At 43.2% G+C, this 19,123-nt stretch overlaps 1 protein-coding gene across 5 annotated transcripts in view; it reads left to right on the forward strand.

Moving 5' to 3' along the window:
• The window catches only part of GLT1D1 (glycosyltransferase 1 domain containing 1), a 137,103-nt gene that overhangs the window by 48,494 nt on the left and 69,486 nt on the right, over positions 1 to 19,123 (forward strand). For 4 of the 5 annotated variants that reach the window (XR_004032093.1, XM_004089495.3, XM_030821676.1 and 1 more), the window contains 2 exons: positions 12,549 to 12,585; positions 15,050 to 15,106. Coding sequence is in view for 4 of the 5 variants with exons in the window: in XM_004089495.3 (XP_004089543.1) it covers positions 12,549 to 12,585; positions 15,050 to 15,106 (94 nt within the window). In the remaining variant the exon portion in view is untranslated. Of the gene's footprint in view, positions 1 to 6,969; positions 7,018 to 12,548; positions 12,586 to 15,049; positions 15,107 to 19,123 lie in introns of all 5 variants that reach the window. The other variant, XM_030821677.1, reaches the window with a different exon arrangement.

The raw sequence follows: 19,123 nt of genomic DNA on the forward strand, positions 1-19,123 counted from the left end.
CAGTATTAGAAAACCCAACAGGCATCCTGGTTTCCAGTTTTACTGTAGTACCTAACTTTTTTTTTTTTTTTTTTGAGACAGAGTCTCACTCTGTCACCCAGGCTAGAGTGTAATGGTGCTATCTCAGCTCACTGCAACCTCTGCCCCCCAGGTTCAAGCGATTCTCTTGCCTCGGCCTCCTGAGTAGCTGGGACGGCAGGCATGTGCCACCACACCCGGCTACTTTTTGTATTTTTAGTAGAAACGTGGTTTCACCATGTTGGCCAGGCTGGTCTCAAACTCCTGACTTCAAGTGATCCACCCACCTCAGCCTCCCAAAGTGTTGGGGCTACAGGTGTGAGCCACTGCACCTGGCCTACCTGTTGGACTATCTATCTGCCTTCTTAAGGTAGTTTTCAAACCAGTGGTTACCAAAATGGGGTCCCTGGACCTCTGAGATTCCCCGGGACTCTTTCAGGGCCTCCACCAAGTCAAGCTTTTTCTACATAATAATGCAAAGCCTTTTCTTTTAGCTTTTCTCGTGGTTTAAAATGCAATGATGAGTAAAATGCAGCTGCCTTAATACTAATGAAGGCAGTGGCCCCATCTGTGCTAATATTCGCTGATTAGTCACCGCCACCCACTTAAGCCAGTTTCACTTAAAAATGTCCTTGATGAAGAAATACAAATTATTATCTTTTCAAATATTAACCTTTGAATACATGTTGTTATTGTTTTTTTAGTAGAGATGGGGTTTTGCCTTGTTGGTCAGGCTGGTCTTGAACTCCTGACCTCAAGTGATCTGCCTTCCTCGGCCTCCCAAAGTGCTAGGATTACAGGCATGAACCACCGCGCCTGACCTTTTCTCTCTCTCTCTCTCTCTTTGTTTTTTTTCTGAGATGGAGTCTTGCTCTGTCACCCGGGCTGGAGTGCAGTGGCGCGATCTCGGCTCACTGCAAGCTCTGCCTCCTGGGTTCAAGCGATTCTCCTACCTCAGCCTCCCAAGTAGCTGGGATTACAGGCGCCCACCACCACGCCCTGCTAATTTTTGTATTTTTAGTAGAGACGGGGTTTCACCATGTTGGCCAGGCTGGTCTCAAACTCCCGACCTTGTGATCCACCCACCTTGGCCTCCCAAAGTGATGGGATTACAGGCGTGAGCCACCATGCCTGGTCCTTTTTTTTTTTTTTTTTTTTTTTTTTGAGACAGGCTCTCACTCTGTTACCCAGGCTGGAGTGCAATGGTGCAGTCATGGCCCACTGGAACCTCGAACACCTGGCTCAAGCCCATCCTCCTGCCTCGGCCTCCCAGAGTGCTGAGATGACAGGCATGAGCCACTGGGTGTGGCCAAATTTGAATTTTCAAGTAAAAATTAGAATTTTGGAAAGCCAGCATGAGGTGGTCAGTTTCCCAGTATCTGAAGGCTTTCCTGATGAAATCGGTAGTTCTACCAACAAATCTTTTTTGGGTGTTGTATAATGAAATGTTTATTATTATTATTTTTTTAATGGAGACGGAATCTTGCTTTGTCACCCAGGTTGGAGTGCAGTGGCACAATCTTGGCTCACTGCAACCTCTGCCTCCTGGGTTCAAGCAATTCTCCTACCTCAGCCTCCTGAGTAGTTGGGATTACAGGTGCCCGCCACCACGCCCGGCTGATTGTTTTTTTGTATTTTAGTAGAGACAGAGTTTCACCATGTTGCCCAGGCTGGTCTCGAACTCCTGAGCTCCGGCAATCCACCTGTCCCGGCCTCCCAAAGTGCTAGGATTACAGGCCTGAGCCACTGCGCCCGGCCGAAATGTTTAAACATTTGAAAGATCTCCATGACTCAGTGAACCAGTATGTTTTAAATGACCAATATGTGACCTATAGAATCAAGTACAGGTGAAAGATCAGTTCATATTACCAGGTAGACCAATGGACTTTAATATAACCGAGTATGAAAAGTTTGACCAGGCGCAGTGGCTCATGCCTGTAATCCCAGCACTTTGTGGGGCCGAGGTGGGCGGATCACCTGAGGTCAGGAGTTCAAGACCAGCCTGACCAACATGGAGAAACCCCGACTCTACTAAAAATACAAAATTAGCCAGGCATGGTGGTGCATGCCTGTAATCCCAGCTACTTTCGGGAGGCTGAGGCAGGAGAATCGCTTGAACCCAGGAGGTGGAGGTTGCAGTGAGCTGAGATTGTACCATTGCACTCCAGCCTGGGCAACAAGAACAAAAATTCTGTCTCAAAAAAAAAAAGAAAAGTTCCCTGATGCAGCTAAACTTTAAGAAATTGCCACTTGCTGAGTTTGGGTGCAGTATCCAAGAATAATGCCTACAGTGATCTGAAAGGCTATTAAAATACTCTTTCTTTTCCTACTACCTGTCTGCAAGAGGCAGGATTTTCTTTATAGACCTCAACCAAAACAACATATTGCAACAAATTAAATGAAACGGCAAATGTGGGAACCCAACTGTGTTGGTTAAGACAGACATTAAAGAAATAATTGCCAGGCATGGTGGCTGACACCTGTAATCCCAGCACTTTGGGAGGCTGAGGCGGGCAGATCACCTGAGGTCAAGAGTTCAAGACCAGCCTGGCCAACATGACGAAACCCTCTCTCTACTGAAAATACAAAAAATTAGCTGGGCATGGTGCTGTGCACCTGTAGTCCCAGCTACTCAGGAGGTTGAGGCAAGAGAATTGCTTGAACCCAGGAGGCTGAGGTTGAAGTGAACAGAGATGGCGCCACTGCAAGAGTCCATCTCAAAAAAAAAAAAAAAAACAGAAAAGAAATGTTTTACCTGTGGAAGCGTGCTCCTTTTCCATGAATTCATTGCCCTTTTCTCCAACTTGTCAGCCTTCAATATCATCCTCCAGCATAAATCCTTCCTTGACCCTCCGGAATTGGCATAGATGAGTTCCCTTCCTCTGTCAGTTACCTTTTGCTGCTTAACAAACCAGTTGCCTTAAACACACAGGGTGGCCTCATTTCCATGCCTAGACCTTAGCTGGGATGGTGGGGACCCCCTGAGGCCTGTCTCCGTGGGGTCTGTCATCCTGTTTTAGGCTCAGCAGGAAGAGAGAACAGGCCTCAACTCACAAGCACATTCCAGGCCTCTGCCTGTGATACGCTTGCCTCCTTCCCATTGACCAAAGCAACTCAGCAGGTGGAGATACGGTCCCTACCTCATAGTGAGAGGATCTTCAATGCTGCCTTACAGGGGCACGGATGCAGGGAGGGGGAGAATTGATGGCCTCTGTAACCATCTGCCATGCTTTGTGCTTGTCTGTAATGAGTATAACATGTTTTACTTTCTTCCTCGTGCTTCTCAAGTGGTGAGCTTCTTGAGAAAGGGACGTGATATGGTCAGTCGTGCATCCCCGGAGAATAGTATACTGTCTCAGGCCCAGTGAATATCCGTTAAATTGATTGATTAGGAATGACTCTTCCTTTAGAACCTTTTGTTTTTTATTTATTTATTTATTTATTTGTTTGTTTGTTTGTTTATTTATTTTTTCGAGATGGAATCTTGCTCTGTCACCCAAGGTGAAGTACAGTGGCGCAATCTCAGCTCACTGCAACCTCCACCTCCCAAGTTCAAGCTATTCTTCTGCCTCAGCCTCCTGAGTAGCTGGGATTACAGGCACCTGCCATCATGCCCAGCTAGTTTTTGTATTTTTAGTAGAGACAGAGTTTCACCATGTTGGCCAGGCTGGTCTCGAACTCCTGACCATGTGATCCACCCGCCTTGGCCTCCCAAAGTGCTGGGATTACAGGCATGAGCCACTGTGCCCGGCCAGAACTTTTAATTAAAGAAATTTTCAGGCATACGTAGAAGTAGCAAGAATAGTAGAATGAGCCCTTTATGTGCCCCCGACCCAATTTATTCCTCAATTCTTATTTGCTCTACTTCCTCCTGAATACACACACACACCTACACTCACACACACACACACACAATGTTTTCTAGAATAATTTGAAAAATTACCAATATCATGCCATTTCACCTATAATTATGTGCCATTTTACCTGCAAATGTACTTTGATAAAGACTTTTTTAAAAAAACATAAACACCATGGTACAGGTAACTTTTGTATTGGCAGACCACAGTCAGTAAGGAAGAAATAAAGAGAGGTTTAAGAGTATTCATACAATCTAACATTTTTATCAATATGGTTTGGAAGAAATCAAGGAATAGAATTTGGAGGGGGAAAAGGAGAGGAACTGAATCATTTGGTTCTGGATGTATTGACTTAGCGACAAATATTGGACTCGGGTGAATATCCAGAATAGAGCTGAGAATGTAGGACTGTCCTCAGAGGAGGGCACAGTTGGGGACACAGCCATGTGAGTCACTGGTGTCCAGGTGATGGTTAAAGCATGAAAACAGTCTTTTTTTTTTTTTTAGACAGAGTCTTTCTCTGTTGCCCAGGCTGGAGTGCAGTAGTGCGATTTTGGCTCACTGCAACCTATGCCTCCCGGATTCAAGCGATTCTCCTGCCTCAGCTTCCTTAGTAGCTGGGATTACAGGTGCCTACCACCACACCCAGCTAATTTTTGTATTTTGAATAGAGATGGGGTTTCACCATGTTGGCCAGGCTGGTCTTGAACTCCCAACCTCAGGCGATCCACCTGCCTCAGCCTCCCAAAGTGCTGGGATTACAGGTGACTGCCACTATGCCTGGCTAATTTTTGTATTTTTAATAGAGACTGGGTTTCACCATGTTGGCCAGGCTGGTCTCGAACTCCTGACCTCAAGTGATCTGCCCACCTCATCCTCCCAAAAGGCTGGGATTACAGGCATGAGCCGCGCCTGGCCCATTTCCCACCCTAAACAAACACTCTGCTGTCAGGTATTATGCCACTTACGCCATTTCCCAGAAGCTAAGGGTGCAGGTCATGCCTCTCTTTGGTCAAGGCCGAATTTCCTAGTACACACTCACTATATTCCAAAATATTATCTCAACATGTCATCAATATGAAAGTTACTAATGACATCATATTTTACCTTTTTTTGTATGAAGTCTTTGAAATCTGGTGAGTATTTTACACTCACAGCACATCTTAACTCAAACCGGCTGCCTTACATGTGCCCTGGATCAGCCACGTGGCCACGTGTGGCGAGGGCTGTTGTGTGCCCAGGGCAGCTCTCTTTTGGGATTTCTGAAACTTACTCACACGATATCTGATCCTGGAGGACACATGAATGGACATATGCCCAGTGAGGGTTAGTTTGTAACTGGTGAGTGAACTTCAGCCCCCAGGGCTGCTCTTATGGAAACGCTGTCTTGGGAGCTGGGTTTATGATTGCCTACCTGTCTCTGGCTGACCCTTCACAAATTAGTTTGATTGGATTTCAATAAAGATGGTTTTATCTCTTTTAATTTGAAATGCCTTTGTTTATGCTCGTCATTATTTTTTAGTGTTGTTTATATCAGCCTTAATTTGACATGGTACCTACTTTGTAAAATATACAATCCTAGTGAGCTCCTCACCAGGTCAGCATGCTAAGCTGTTAATGCCTAGCGCACATGATTAACGTAGGTCATGTTTTGGGATGGCATTGCTATGTCGGTTTGTGATATTATAATATATCTTTTAAGTGTTTTTTTTTTTCTTTATTAAAGGGGTCTCACTCTGTTGCCCAGGCTGGATGGAGTGCAGTGGCATGATCATGGCTCACTGCAGCCTCAAACTCGTGGGCTCAAACAATCCTCTCCCCTCAGCCTCCCGAGTAGCTGGGACTACAGGCCCATGCCACCACACCTGGCTGAAATTTTTACTTTTTTTTTGTCATTGTTGTTGTTTTTTTTTTTTTTGAGACGGAGTCTTGCTCTGTCGCCCAGGCTGGAGTGCAGTGGTGCAATCTTGGCTCACTGCAAGCCCCACCTCCTGGGTTCACACCATTCTCCTGCCTCAGCCTCCCGAGTAGCTGGGACTACAGGCGCCCGCCACCATGCCCGGCTAATTTTTTGTATTTTTAGTAGAGATGGGGTTTCACCGTGTTAGCCAAGATGGTCTCGATCTCCTGACCTCATGATCCGCCTGCCTCGGCCTCCCAAAGTGCTGGGATTACAGGCGTGAGTCACCACGCCCGGCCCCCCTTTTTTTTTTTTTTTTTTTGTGGAGATGAGGTCTCACTGTGTTGCCCAGGCTGCTCTTGAACTCCTGGCCTCAAGTAGTTCTCCTGCTTCAACCTTCTAAAATGCTAGAATTACAGGCGTGAGCCTCTGTGCTGGCCAGTTTCTGATATTATAATATTGATTTGACATTTTCAAGAATTTGATTCACTTCACATTTCTGATCCTGATATATGCGTTGTGGAAAGTTTGAAAATATTTTATGTAGGATTTTGATTTCTTGCTACAATATGTAATAGATATTCAGGATGCAAACTTGAGTACTTCTAGTTCTAGTCCACGTTTAGAGCGCTTTGTCTAAATTCATCAGAATTTCGCCGGAAAATGTAAAAGTTTCACCAAAAAGAAAAAAACACCCATGAACAAATTAAATGTGTCTCTTAATGGACGCTTCTACCAGGAGAAGCAATGGTTATGGTTTAATATGTCTCCATTGGTCTCAAAACCCCTCATGCCTGTTTTCACACTCTTTTCCTAATAAGCATTCTTCTAAGAGGACATTATCTAAACTCAAATATTTGTTTATGAGCTATATTTAAAAAATCCTGTTTGAGTAAATATTGCTTGAAGCCATTATCATATTCAAACAAAAAAAAAGCACAGGGCCGTTCGTAATGGCCCGTCAATATGCTTTGCAAAGGCTGTTTTCAGGTGTTACCTTTCGAGTGAGGTTTTTCTCTTTTTTTTTCTGGAAACTTTGAGTCACCACCTTCTGGGGCCTAATTTATCTACTTTGCCCTGGCACTCGTTAAAGAAAAGTAACTTCTTGAAGTTGCTGTATTAGGCAAAACCTAAAGTGTAATTTTACTTTGTGTACATTTACTCATCAAAATTCTTTTGGAAATTAAAACACAGAAAGCAAGACAGATCTCATTGGCTGTCACAAGTGCAGTTCCCATACAGGTGAGCTCCACAAGTCAGTGCAGATGTTAGCGCTGGCCTAATCAGAATGAGCTGCGTGTCTACTTAACCCTAAAGTCTGCAGTAGAAGCATGTTGTCTTTTGAGCTACTTATTACTTCTCCCTCTTCCTGCATGGCCCCATTGCTTTATGTCTGATTATCTCGGAAAGTCATCTTGGCAGCAGCTGAAACTACACAGACCACACCTTTTATTAGAGTTCCCACCCTCCTGGAAACATAAAAATGCATTGAGCACGTGGGTTTCACCTCTAGACTACCTCGTTTCTGTGCCAACCCTCTCACCTCTGTAGGAGAAGCTCCAGGGATTGATCATGTCCCAGGAAGCTAATCATTTTTTTTTTTTTTTTTTTTTGAGACAGAGTCTCGCTTTGTTGCCCAGGCTGGAGCGCAGTGGTGCGATCTCGGCTCACTGCAAGCTCTGCCTGCTGGGTTCACGCCATTCTCCTGCCTCAGCCTCCCAAGTAGCTGGGACTACAGGTGCCCGCCACCACACCTGGCTAATTTTTTGTATATTTAGTAGAGACGGGGTTTAACCATGTTGGCCAGGCTGGTCTCGATCTCCTGATCTTGTGATCCACCTGCCTCGGCCTCCCAAAGTGCTGGGATTACAGGCGTGAGCCATCGCGCTTGGCCGCTAATCATTTTTAATAGCTTCTATGAAGGTGAGCCTTTATTGGAGATTTCTGGATGGAACTGCAAATGTTCTTTATGTCTGTGTGGGTGTTTTTTGTTTGTTTGTTTCCCCCCATGTGAGATCCTTGGGAACTGAGAAGTTTGAAAGGAACTCAGAAGTATGAAAACTCATCCATTCCAGAGCATAGATCTTGAGTTTACTTTTTCCATGACCCGGGGCTCAAATGTGTGGTACCATCACAAGTATTGTTTCTAATTCATGAAATTGCCAAGGCAGATCATGGTAGGGGAATCTTCTGAATGAAATGAATAATCATTCTGAGTTTACTCCATACATTTGTTTAAAAAAAAAAAATCTTCTCTGGAAATTTCCTGTTGATGTTCCTGTTTCTTGAGTTGCCCCACTAGATTGGGTGCCACACTCTCATCCTTTGATTTTGTGAAGGGTCACGGGTTGTTCTTTTAAATTTATTTAACTATTTATTTTTTAGACGAGTCTTGCTCTGTCCCCCATGCTGGAGTGCAGTGGCGCGATCTCAGCTCACTGCAGCCTCCGAAAGTGCTGGGATTACAGGTGTGAGTCCCCGCGCCCGGCCGGATTGGGTTAATTTCATCTCTATGCCTGCTCCGTATTGGACCTGACAGAATCCTGTCCCAGTCTAGTTTCAACGTTTCTTTCTCATCTCACCCATGTATATTTTTCTTTCTCTTTCTCTCCCTTTCTTTCTTTCTTTCTTTTTCTTTCTTTCTTTCTTTCTTTCTTTCTTTCTTTCTTTCTTTCTTTCTTTCTTTCTTTCTTTCTCTCTCTCTCTCTCTTTCTCTTTCTTTCTTTCTTTCTTTCTTTCTTTTTCTTTCCTTTCTTTCTCTCTCTTTCTTTCTCTTTCTTTTCTTCTTTTCTTTTTTCTCTTCTCTTCCCCCTCCCCTCCCCTCCCCTCCCCTCCCCTCCCCTCTCCTTTCCTCTCCTTTCCTTTTCTTTCCTTTCCTTTTTTTTTCTTATCTTTTTGTTCTCCTACCCAAGGGGGAAGACTGGCAGCTCAGCTAGGTGCTACTGGGCTCTGTATGGTGGCTGGCGTTTCTGTCGGACAGAGAGGACAGCAGGAAGGAAAATAAACACGATGGGCCGGGCGCGGAGGCGGGCGCCTGTAATCCCAGCACTTCAGGAGGCCGAGGCGGGCGGATCACGAGGTCAGGAGATCGAGACCATCTTGGCTACCACGGTGAAACCCCGTCTCTACTAAAAATACAAAAAATTAGCCGGGCACGGAGGTGGGAGCCTGTAGTCCCAGCTACTCGGAGAGGCTGAGGCAGGAGAATGGCGTGAACCCGGGAGGCGGAGCTTGCAGTGAGCCGAGATCGCGCCACTGCACTCCAGCCTGGGGGACAGAGCGAGACTCCGTCTCAAAAAAAACAAAAAATAAAAACAAAAAACACGATAGGTCCAAGCGTCATTCCACTGGGTTTTGATATTGGCTTCACAGCCAGTCTCCCATTTCTGACCTGTGCCATCCATCTATAATGAAGCAGGACACCAACGCTTCTTCCTCATGTTCCAGAATCCCAACTCTTGAAAACCTCTTTCTTTGTTGTTAAAATGTTGTGAAGTGTTAGTGTCTGGACATTTTTTTTCTATGAAAAATGATTAAAGTACTTCCTAGTAAGAAAAGAAAAGAAAAGAAAAGAAAAAAATTGTTCTTTGTGTGGTTCCATTGCAGGAGTTCAGTGGCAAGGCTGAATCTCCCCATAGCTCCCCTTCCTTTTGAATATTATTTTCTTTTTTTTATTCACGGTAATAGATTTCTAAGGGAAAAGAGTAGAGGGAGGAAAAAAGACACCGTGACCTTGAAAAGTGCCCAATTTCTATGTGTTTTGCGGCATAAATATATTTTTTAACTTTATATGTATGGGCCATCATTTCTTTTAAGCAGTTTGTAATCGTTTTACAAGTAGTTTTAACAAAGCCACAATCTGAAGTTGTATTATAATTTCAGAACAAAAACTATTATTTTTGTCATCTGTAGAGCATAAAATTGTGCATGTATTTTGAAAATAATCTATTGTGGTTTCCATTTGCAGAAAGTTTAATTTTAGAAGGTGAATCTCTGGCTTATATTTAGTCAAAGAATGGGAAGTTCTTTGGTTGATGTTATTCCAGCATGAAAAGGTATCAGTTAGCCCTTGGGTCTGTTAGAAGTCCATCTATTTATAGGTATCTATCCAATAAGATCCTGGCTTTTTATATCCAGTAATGAGCCAAAGAGGTAACAGTTGCTGATAGACACACCTCAGTGTTTGCCATTGTGTGCACTGATGAGCTAATCTGCAAGGCAGGCCGTACACAAGGACTTTGACTCGTGTTATTTCAAGGCAGATAGAACAATCATAAATATTCAACAAGGAAAGCTAATTTGTATTTGTTACACTTTCATATAGAAAATGTTTTTCAAAATCAATATAAGCCAATTGGCTTTTGCTAGATTTCTTTTATTGCAATGATTAAAAATAACTCAGGTCGAGACTTCCTTTATACTGCAACTTTATTTCCTCTGTTTGCCTGGATGAGATCTGAAAATACCATTTATGAAACGCTTTTCAAATGATTTGAGAAAAATGATGCTCAGAGATGTGGGAAGATCAGCAGATAAGTCCAGAAATCTTCACATTCAGTCAATTCCTTCTGCTGACAGAGCTGAGATACAAGTTTAACTTTTTTTTTTTTTTTTGGTGGAAAAAGGAGTTTCTTGACAGGAACATTTTCAGTTTATGTATTGCTAATTGCAGAGCATATTTCCAATGAAAATAGTGACAAAAACTATAAACTCTATGTTGCCTCACCTTATATTTATCTAGGACTATGCTGAATCTGTTATTGTCAAACACTTACATTAACTTAACTTATATTAAGTTAAATGCCATGGCGTTCTGTTGTGAGTGCTTTGCCATCCATCTTCAAGATGTTTCCAGGCGAGTGTTTTGGACACAGGCTTGTTTCAGGAAGAAGCACTCTGAGCCTCCACTACACTCCAGTAACAGCTCTTCCTGCTTTCCAGGGAAATTATAATTCAGCACAAGGAATAGTTTAGGGCTCTGAACTGCAATTTCTAATTTCAATGGTTGCCCTTAGCCTTTTTTTTTTTCATTAAAGTTAATGTCTTTTTTAACTGGTAGAGAAGAGGTCTTTGAAACTCTTAAAGGTTTACTATTTTAAAGGCATTTGGAATACCACGCGTATCTGCTTGCATGGTGAAGTGGGGAGGAGAGGCAAGACTTCTGGAGGCTTGAGGTGCTTCCCGTAGTTAAATACAAAATGCGATGCTAAGGACAAAACCAACGCCATGCCAAGTCTCGTGTGTACCCACCAACTTCTTTATTTTTTTTTTTATTTTTGAGGCAGAGTCTCACTCTGTCGCTTAGTCTGGAGTGCAGTGGCCCAATCTCGGCTCACTGCAACCTCTGCCTCCCGGGTTCAAGTGATTGTCCTGCCTCAGCCTCCCAAGTAGCTGGGATTACAGGCGCATGCCACCACGCCCGGCTAAGTTATGTATTTTCAGTAGAGACAGGGTTTTACCATGTTGCCCAGACTGGTTTTGACCTCCTGACCTCAAATGATTTGCCTGCCTCGGCCTCCCAAAATGCTGGGATTATATGGGTGAGCCACCGTGCCCGGCCGTGCCACCCACCTTCTGCCTGGATGCTGCCTCTGCCAAACCTTCCCAGGCTTGGGGAGGGCCAGTCTCCTTCTTCCTGTTGATTGTCTCGCCCTGGCAGGGCTGCTTCCCCTTTAGCTTGTGTCCCAAAATATAAAACTGACGTGGGGACAATGTCCAACGTGGACCAGCACACCCCATGCAGTGCCGAGGGCTCCCTGGTACCCTAAAGACCACCCTGTATCCCCACACCAACAAAGCACAGGGGTGTGACTTCTGTGACCTCCAGGGATCTAGCTAGTTCGGTCATTTCATGCATTGATCAGACTTAGGTCACATGAGAAAAAGACATCCATTTTTTGGACTCTTTCACCAAAATGACGGCCTATTTTGATCACTTGAGAGAAACCGTCCTTGGCATGGACTTGCTCCATCAGCCGTTTCAGAGAGGGTCTCACTCTGCTCCTGCCTCCGCCTTTCCATCTAAACGTCATCTTAAAAATATTCCTGCCACTGTTTCAAAATGAACTGGAGAAATGGATTCAATTTCTCTCTAGTAGTTTTGTGACATTCCGCCAGAAAACACGGCAAGGAATAGTAACTTGATATCTTGTTACAAATACCCAAATCCGTCATGCAAGGGCTGCCTTTTGCTTGGTGCCAGGGAGGTACCCTACCAGACGCTTTCCATCCGGCTGTCCTCCCTTGCCTGGACGGATCTGCCTCCTGGGACCTGTCTTTGGTTTCCCAACATATCGGCAGCTCCTCCTTCTCCTCCTGCTGCTTTCTTCATTTTTTCTGGGGGTGGTGGAAGTAGTCTTCCCCTCAGGGATGCATAAGCCATAACAAGCTTCCCCGAACCTCCACCTCCACGCAGGGGCAGGAGCTGCATCAGCTGGGCCGGCACTGGCATGCTGTCTGGCTGAACTTCAGTAATATCTCCACTAACATAGCAAGTGTAAAATTGCAACATTGCATCACGCCTCATTTAAGAGACTTTTTGTGTGCGCTTCTTACCTTATAGATGCGGTATTTTTAATGGCAAAACCTATTAAAAGCAGAAGTAATGCTTTGCTCTTACAGAGTAATAAGTCTATGAGCAGCTGTGCAGATGACTCTCAGTGATGTTTTCCAGGACGGCTTTTTTTGTTAACAACTTTCATTTTATTTCTAAAAAGCAGTTGTCATGCACTATCCAATGTACTTTTCTTTTCTTTCTCCCCCCCTTTCAAAAGCCACATGCTAAGGGTAAGATCTATGTCCAGAGTCAAGGTAAGAATTTTAAAATATTTATTTACTTATGTACAGGGGTAGAGAATGAATATATAAAAATAGATGTATATTTATATGTGATAAATATATAGATATATTTAAAAGAATAAGTTTGCGTCCTTAAGAGACACATATTGAGATGTTTATGAAGGAGATAATATGATTTCTCATATTTACTTAAAAATAATCAGTGAAATGGCTACTTTTTTTTTTCTTTTTTGAGACAAGGTCTGGCTCTGTCGCCTAGGCTGGAGTGCAATTGTGCGATACCGGCTTACTGCAACCTCTGCCTCCTGGGTTCAAGCGATTCTCTAGCCTCAGCCCCCCAAGTAGCTGGGACTACAGGCATGAGCCGCCATGCCCGGCTAATTTTTTTTGTATTCCTTGTAGAAATGGGGTTTCGCCACGTTGCCCAGGTTGGTCTTGAACTCCTGGGCTCAAGCAATCTGCCTGAGAATGGCTACATTGTTATGATTTTTCTAACGTTAGAATAAAAGATAAATAGGAGAAATTATAAAATAATGATTTAAAATACAGATCACTTAGCATTTTCTGCCAGTAGAAGTACGATATACTCCATCAGCAGTATGTTTGGAAAAACCAAACCAAACCAAATGCGGGACTTCTGTTTCAGCTGACTTGAGTTGGGGGACCTGGAACTCTTCTCCCTTCATCTTCCTCCTTCCCCCCTGCCCAATTCTACCCCTATGGTGGCATCTGAGGCCTTTCATCAAACCCTCTGAGGTTTAAACACAGTTTTTTGTTTTTGTTTTGAGATGGAGTCTTGCTCTGTCGCCCAGGCTGGAGTGCAGTGGTGTGATCTTGGTTCACGTCAACCTCCGCCTCCTGGGTTCAAGCAATTCTCCTGCCTCAGCCTCCCGAGTAGCTGGGATTACAGGTGCCCCCCACCACGCCCAGCTAATTTTTGTGTATTTCGTAGAGACACGGTTTTACCATGTTGCAGGCTGATCTTGAACTCCTGACCTCAGGTGATCTGTCCGCCTCGGCCTCCCAGATTGCTGGGATTCCAGGTGTGAGCCACCGTGCCCGGCCTCTCTAAACACAGTTTGTAAACCACCGTACTACACGATAGAAATAATGGAAAGCCTAGATCCAAGGAAGAACATGTAATTCGCCCCAAGCTCAGGTTAGAACGAGTGCGGAGGCTGAGGCCAGGTGTTCGCGCCTCCTGAGGACTGACTTCCACGGTGCTCAGGCGCACCTTAGTGAGGCCCGCGGTCCTGTTTTCACTGTGTCCTTGCTGCACTGGCTTCAGTGACATTTTTAGCTGGTGCAGCAGGAAAAACCTGGGCTCTGAGGCAGTGCGTAGGTTTGAACATAGCGTCTGCCACCTCGACCCTGCGCATTTTGAAGTCTGTTTAACCTCTTTGAACATCAGTGTCCAGCTGGATAAACTGGAGGAACCGGTCTGCTCAGTGGGCCTGTAAAGGTTGCAGTGGAGTATGGAAGCGCCTACATGCAGTCAGAGCCCGGGGCTGGCTTGAAGCGGGCACTTGTTCAATAGCCGTTGTCGTATCATTCAGTGTGAATAATGATCATGCAGGTGGATTTTGGAGGTGGTTAGACGACTTGATTTACTTACATTTTATAAAATTTCAAAATGTTTCTGTTACCAAGATAACGTGCTAGATGTTGCCTCTGAATTTCTAAATTGTAAAATAGTCTTTTTTTTTTTTTGTTAGCAAAAATTAAATGTAACTTCTCTCTCTGAGGAAGTAATAACCAACAGACCGTCAGGCATGAGTTGGTGAGGGTTGAGAGTGGGAATTTTACAGGGAGGTGTAATTTTCACATGGGGCTTAGTTGACAGTGTTTTTGAAACCTGTTACTTCCTGGCATTTTTAAGGAACTCATCGTTTGTCTAACCCAGTTTGGGCCTGTCATGGATCCTGGGGCTGAAAGGGGTGGGTCTTTTCTCATGTGGAATCTGTGGGCTCTTTTTAACCCTCCTGTGCTGAAGGCTTCAGGGGACTTCAGTGACGCACTCAGAGCATTGAGTGGTTTTATAAAAACCAGGTGCTACCGTTATTTAAACTTCAACACAAGTGGGCCGTGTGTGGTGGCTTACACCTGTAATTCCAGCACTTTGGGAGGCTGAGGCGGGTGGATCACTTGAAGTCAGGAGTTCAAGACCAGCCTGGCCAACATGGCGAAACCCTGTCTCTACTAAAAATACAAAAATTAGCCGGGTGTGGCAGCGGGCGCCTATAATCCCAGCTACTCGGGAGGCTGAGGCAGGAGAATCACTTCAAACCGGGAAGAGGAGGTTGCAGTGAGCAGAGATCGTGGCACTGCACTGCAGTCTGGGCGACAGAGCGAGACTCCGTCTCAAAATAATAATGATAATAGTAATAATAATAATAAGCCTCAACACAAAATAACTCATTGTATTTCAGCAGTCGCATCAAAGTGAACTTGCCCTTTTTCTGTTTCTTTGACCCAGGAATTGCAACAACACCAAACGCCGCTTTTAACTGGAATACCTTTCTTCAACGATCTGGTGAGACATGAGATCTTCTTAGAGGATTTTGATGAAGTGCATCTTGTCAGTTACTTTCAGGAGCTTGTGGCGTTCATGTGGTTTTGAAAAAGTGGTTGTCAGGGAGAACAAGGTTCATTTCCCTCTGTCTGCGACTTCATGAGTAGTTTTATCCTTTTGAGGAACAGCAGGGTTAGAAAGCCAGAGAGACGGGCTCTGGCCCTTTCTGATGCTGTTTTTAGCACCTGCTTTCCAAATTTTCAGTATCATTTCCTGTGACATTTGTTCTTTATAAGAATAACAACCTCATGTGTTCATTTTATTTTACTTTACTAATTATACACATAATTAAATTACCATTGTAGAAAAATGAGAAAATATCACAAACACATTTGTTTTTTCTTTTTGAGATAGAGTCTCGTTCTGTTGCCCAGGCTGGAGTGCAGTGGTGTGATCTAGACTCACTGCAGCCACTACCTCCCGGGTTCAAATGATTCTTCTTCCTCAGCCTCCTAAGTAGCTGGGACTACAGGCATGCACCACCATGCCCAGCTAATTTTTGTATTTTTAATAGAGACGGGGTTTTGCCATATTGGCCAGGCTGGTCTCGAACTCCTGATCAGGTGATCCATACACCTCGGCCTCCCAAAGTGCTGGGATTACAGGCATGAGCCACTGGGCCCAGCCAAAAAATGCACCAAAAAGTTAAATCACTTGAAATTTCATCACCAAAAAGGAACTGCTATTAATGTTTGATGTGATCTTTCTCAACAATTTACATGTAAATAATGATGTTTAAAAGACAAAATCAAGCTTCACTTACTACTCTAACCTGCCTTCTTTGCTCATTATGTCAGTAGAATAGAGTGAACTCATCCTTTTTTTAAAAAAATTCTGAAGTTTGTATGTAGTGAAATGCAGAGATCTCAAGTATAAAATTAGGCAAATGTTTGACAAATGTATATACCCATGTGACAAATACCCCAGTCAAGAGCGATAACATTTCCACCACTCAAGAAAGTTCTCTCATGCCCTCTTCCATATTTAATTTCTGTCTCTTTATAGGCAATTCCTAGTCTAATTTTTCTTATCTTAGATTAGTTTTACCTGTTCTTGAACTTCATCTAAGTGGAGTCATGCATTAAATAATTTTTTGTATCTGGCTTTCTTTGTTCAACTAATGTGTTTGAGATTTATCCCTATTGTGTGTATCTGTAGACCTTTTTTCTTAGTATTCTATTTTGGAATGGTGTATTTCATTCCATATATCACAAATTGTTTATCTCTTCTTCTATTGATGAACTTTTAACTTGTTTTCCATTTTTAACCATTACAAATACATTTACTATGAACATCCTTGTGCAAGGTTTTTTGGTGACCTACGTTTTCACTTCTCTTGGATAAATGCCTCTAAGTCAAATAGCTTGACTATATGATTAATGTTATAGAAAATATCCAAACAGTTCTCCAAGGTGTGCCATCTTACACTTCCACAGAAGCTGACAAGAGCTTCAGTCACTCCACATTCTTGCCCACCAGTAGAATAGACAGTCTTTTCAATTTTAGTTGTTCTAGGGAGATAATGAAATGGTGTCTCATTGTCATTCTTCTAAGTTTCATTTCCCTGATGATCAGTTTTGTTCAGCACCTTTTTATGTGTGCATTGGCCATTCATGTATCTTGTTTTGTGAGTGTCTAGCCAGTTGTGTGTGTGTCTTCTAATTATTGGTTTGTAGAATTTCCTTATATTCTAGGTACAAGCCTTTTGTCAGATAAATATATCGTTAATATTTTCTCCCATTCACTGGTTTATATTTTCATTTGCTTAACCATGTCTTTTGAAGAGCAGAAGAGGTTTAAATTTTATTGAAGTCTAGTTTATCAAACTTTTTCTTTGACGGTTAGTGCTTTTGAGTCCTGTCTACAAAATCTTTACCTACCCTAAGGTCACAAAGATGTTTTTCTTTCTTTTTTAAATGTCTTTAGAAGTTTAGTGCTGTAGTTCTTTCATTTAAGATTATAAATCTCTCTGAAATTACTGTTTGTGTGTTGTATGAGGTAGGGATCTTTTTTTTTTCTTAACAATATCCAGATGGTTCCGGCATCATTTATTGGAAATGTTTTTCTTTGCCCAGTGAATTGCTCTGGTGCCTTCGTTGAAAGTCAGTTTGCTGTATGTGGCGTTCCATTATCTATGCCTACCTTTATTCCAATATCATGCTGTTTTGTTGGTATAGGGTAATAGTAAGTCTAGAAACCAAGTAGTGTTAGTCAATAACTTTGTTTCAAAATTATTTTAACTATTCTAGGTTTTTTGCATATCAATTTAAATTTGGGGCTCAACTCGTCAATTTCTGTAAACTCCTATTACATTGAACCTCCACCTCCCAGGTTCAAGTGATTCTCCTGCCTTAGCCTCTCGAGTAGCTGGGATTACAGGCACGCCCCAACACACCTGGCTAATTTTCTGTATTTTTTGGAGAGAGGGGGGTTTCACCATGTTGGCCAGGCTGGTTTTGAACTCCTGAGCTCAAGTAAGCCATCTGCCTCAGCTTTCCAAAGTGCTGGGATTACAGGCATGAGCCACCTCGCCTAGCCTCCTGCTGCAAACTTCCAAGAAGAGACTGAAGATGCAAAATCAATTCTCTGCCCTCAGCAAACAGAAAGACACTCCAAGTCTGTTTTCATGCTAAAGACTTGAAACAAGAAGACATACATGCAGCCAAAAAACATATGAAAAAAGTTCATCATCCACTGATCATTAGAGAAATGCAAATCGAAACCACAATGAGATAACATCGCACATCAGTCAGAATGGCGATTATTAAGAGGCCAGAAAACAACAGATGCTGGCGAGCTTGTGGAGAAATAAGAACGCTTTTACCCTGTTAGTGGGAATGTAAATTAGTTCAACCATTTTGGAAGACAATGTGGCAATTCCACAAAGATACTATTTAACCCAGCAATCCCATTACTGGGTATATACCCAAAGGAATATAAATCATTGTTATAAAGATACATGCACATGTATGTTCACTGCAGCACTATTCACGATAGCAAAGACATGGAATCAACCCAAATGCCCATCAATGATAGACTGGATAAAGAAAATGTGGTACATAGACACCATGGAATACTACGCAGCCATAAAAAGGAACAAGATCATGTCCTTTGCAGGAACATGGATGAAGCTGGAAGCCATTATCCTCAGCAAACTAAGGCAGGAACAGAAAACCAAACACCGCATGTTCTCACTTATAAGTGGGAGCTGAACAATGAGAACACGTGGACACAGGGAGGGGAATAACACACAATGGGACCTGTCAGGGGAGGGTAGGGCTGGGGGCATCAGGAGAGCATCAGGAAAAATAGCTAATGCACGCTGGGCTTGATACCTAGGTGATGGGTTGACAGGTGTAGCAAACCACCATGGCACACGTTTACCTATTAACAAACCTGCACATCCTGCACATGTATCCTGGAACTTAAAACAAGATAAAATGAAACAAAAGACTCGAAACAAAGCCTCTACCACATACTCTATGTCAGTATTAGGTTCTGTTGAAAAGAAAAATTTCCAAGCATTTTATCAGAAATAATTTTCGTAGTATATTCATCAATCTCAGCCACACTAGCATGGCTGTTCTCAGTATTACAGATGAACCCATGCGACCTCAGCTGCTTTGTCATGTCAGTTACATGTACCATTATTCAGAACGAGTGGGCCCATTTTCAATTTCCTGTTGTAAGGTTAGTCTGTCTTTGATCTATCACAGGACGCAATGGTATTGTAACTAAGATTCATAATTTCCAGTAGGAGAATGATCTGTCGTCACATTCCACAGTCTCAGGGTTGACTGTTTCGTTGGTCTTGCTATTGAATGATTAAGGGAACAGCCAGGAGATTTTAAACACTCCTTAGAAAGCGTTTTCCTCTGGAGACCTACTTGGCTGCTGCTTAATCTTAATGTGTGCAATTAGAAGTTGTAAATGTATTCAGAATATATGGGCTTAGAGAGACTGGTTGTGGCTCTGGTA

Source organism: Nomascus leucogenys, chromosome 10 (genome assembly GCF_006542625.1).
Source record: "Nomascus leucogenys isolate Asia chromosome 10, Asia_NLE_v1, whole genome shotgun sequence".
Taxonomy (NCBI): domain Eukaryota; kingdom Metazoa; phylum Chordata; class Mammalia; order Primates; family Hylobatidae; genus Nomascus; species Nomascus leucogenys.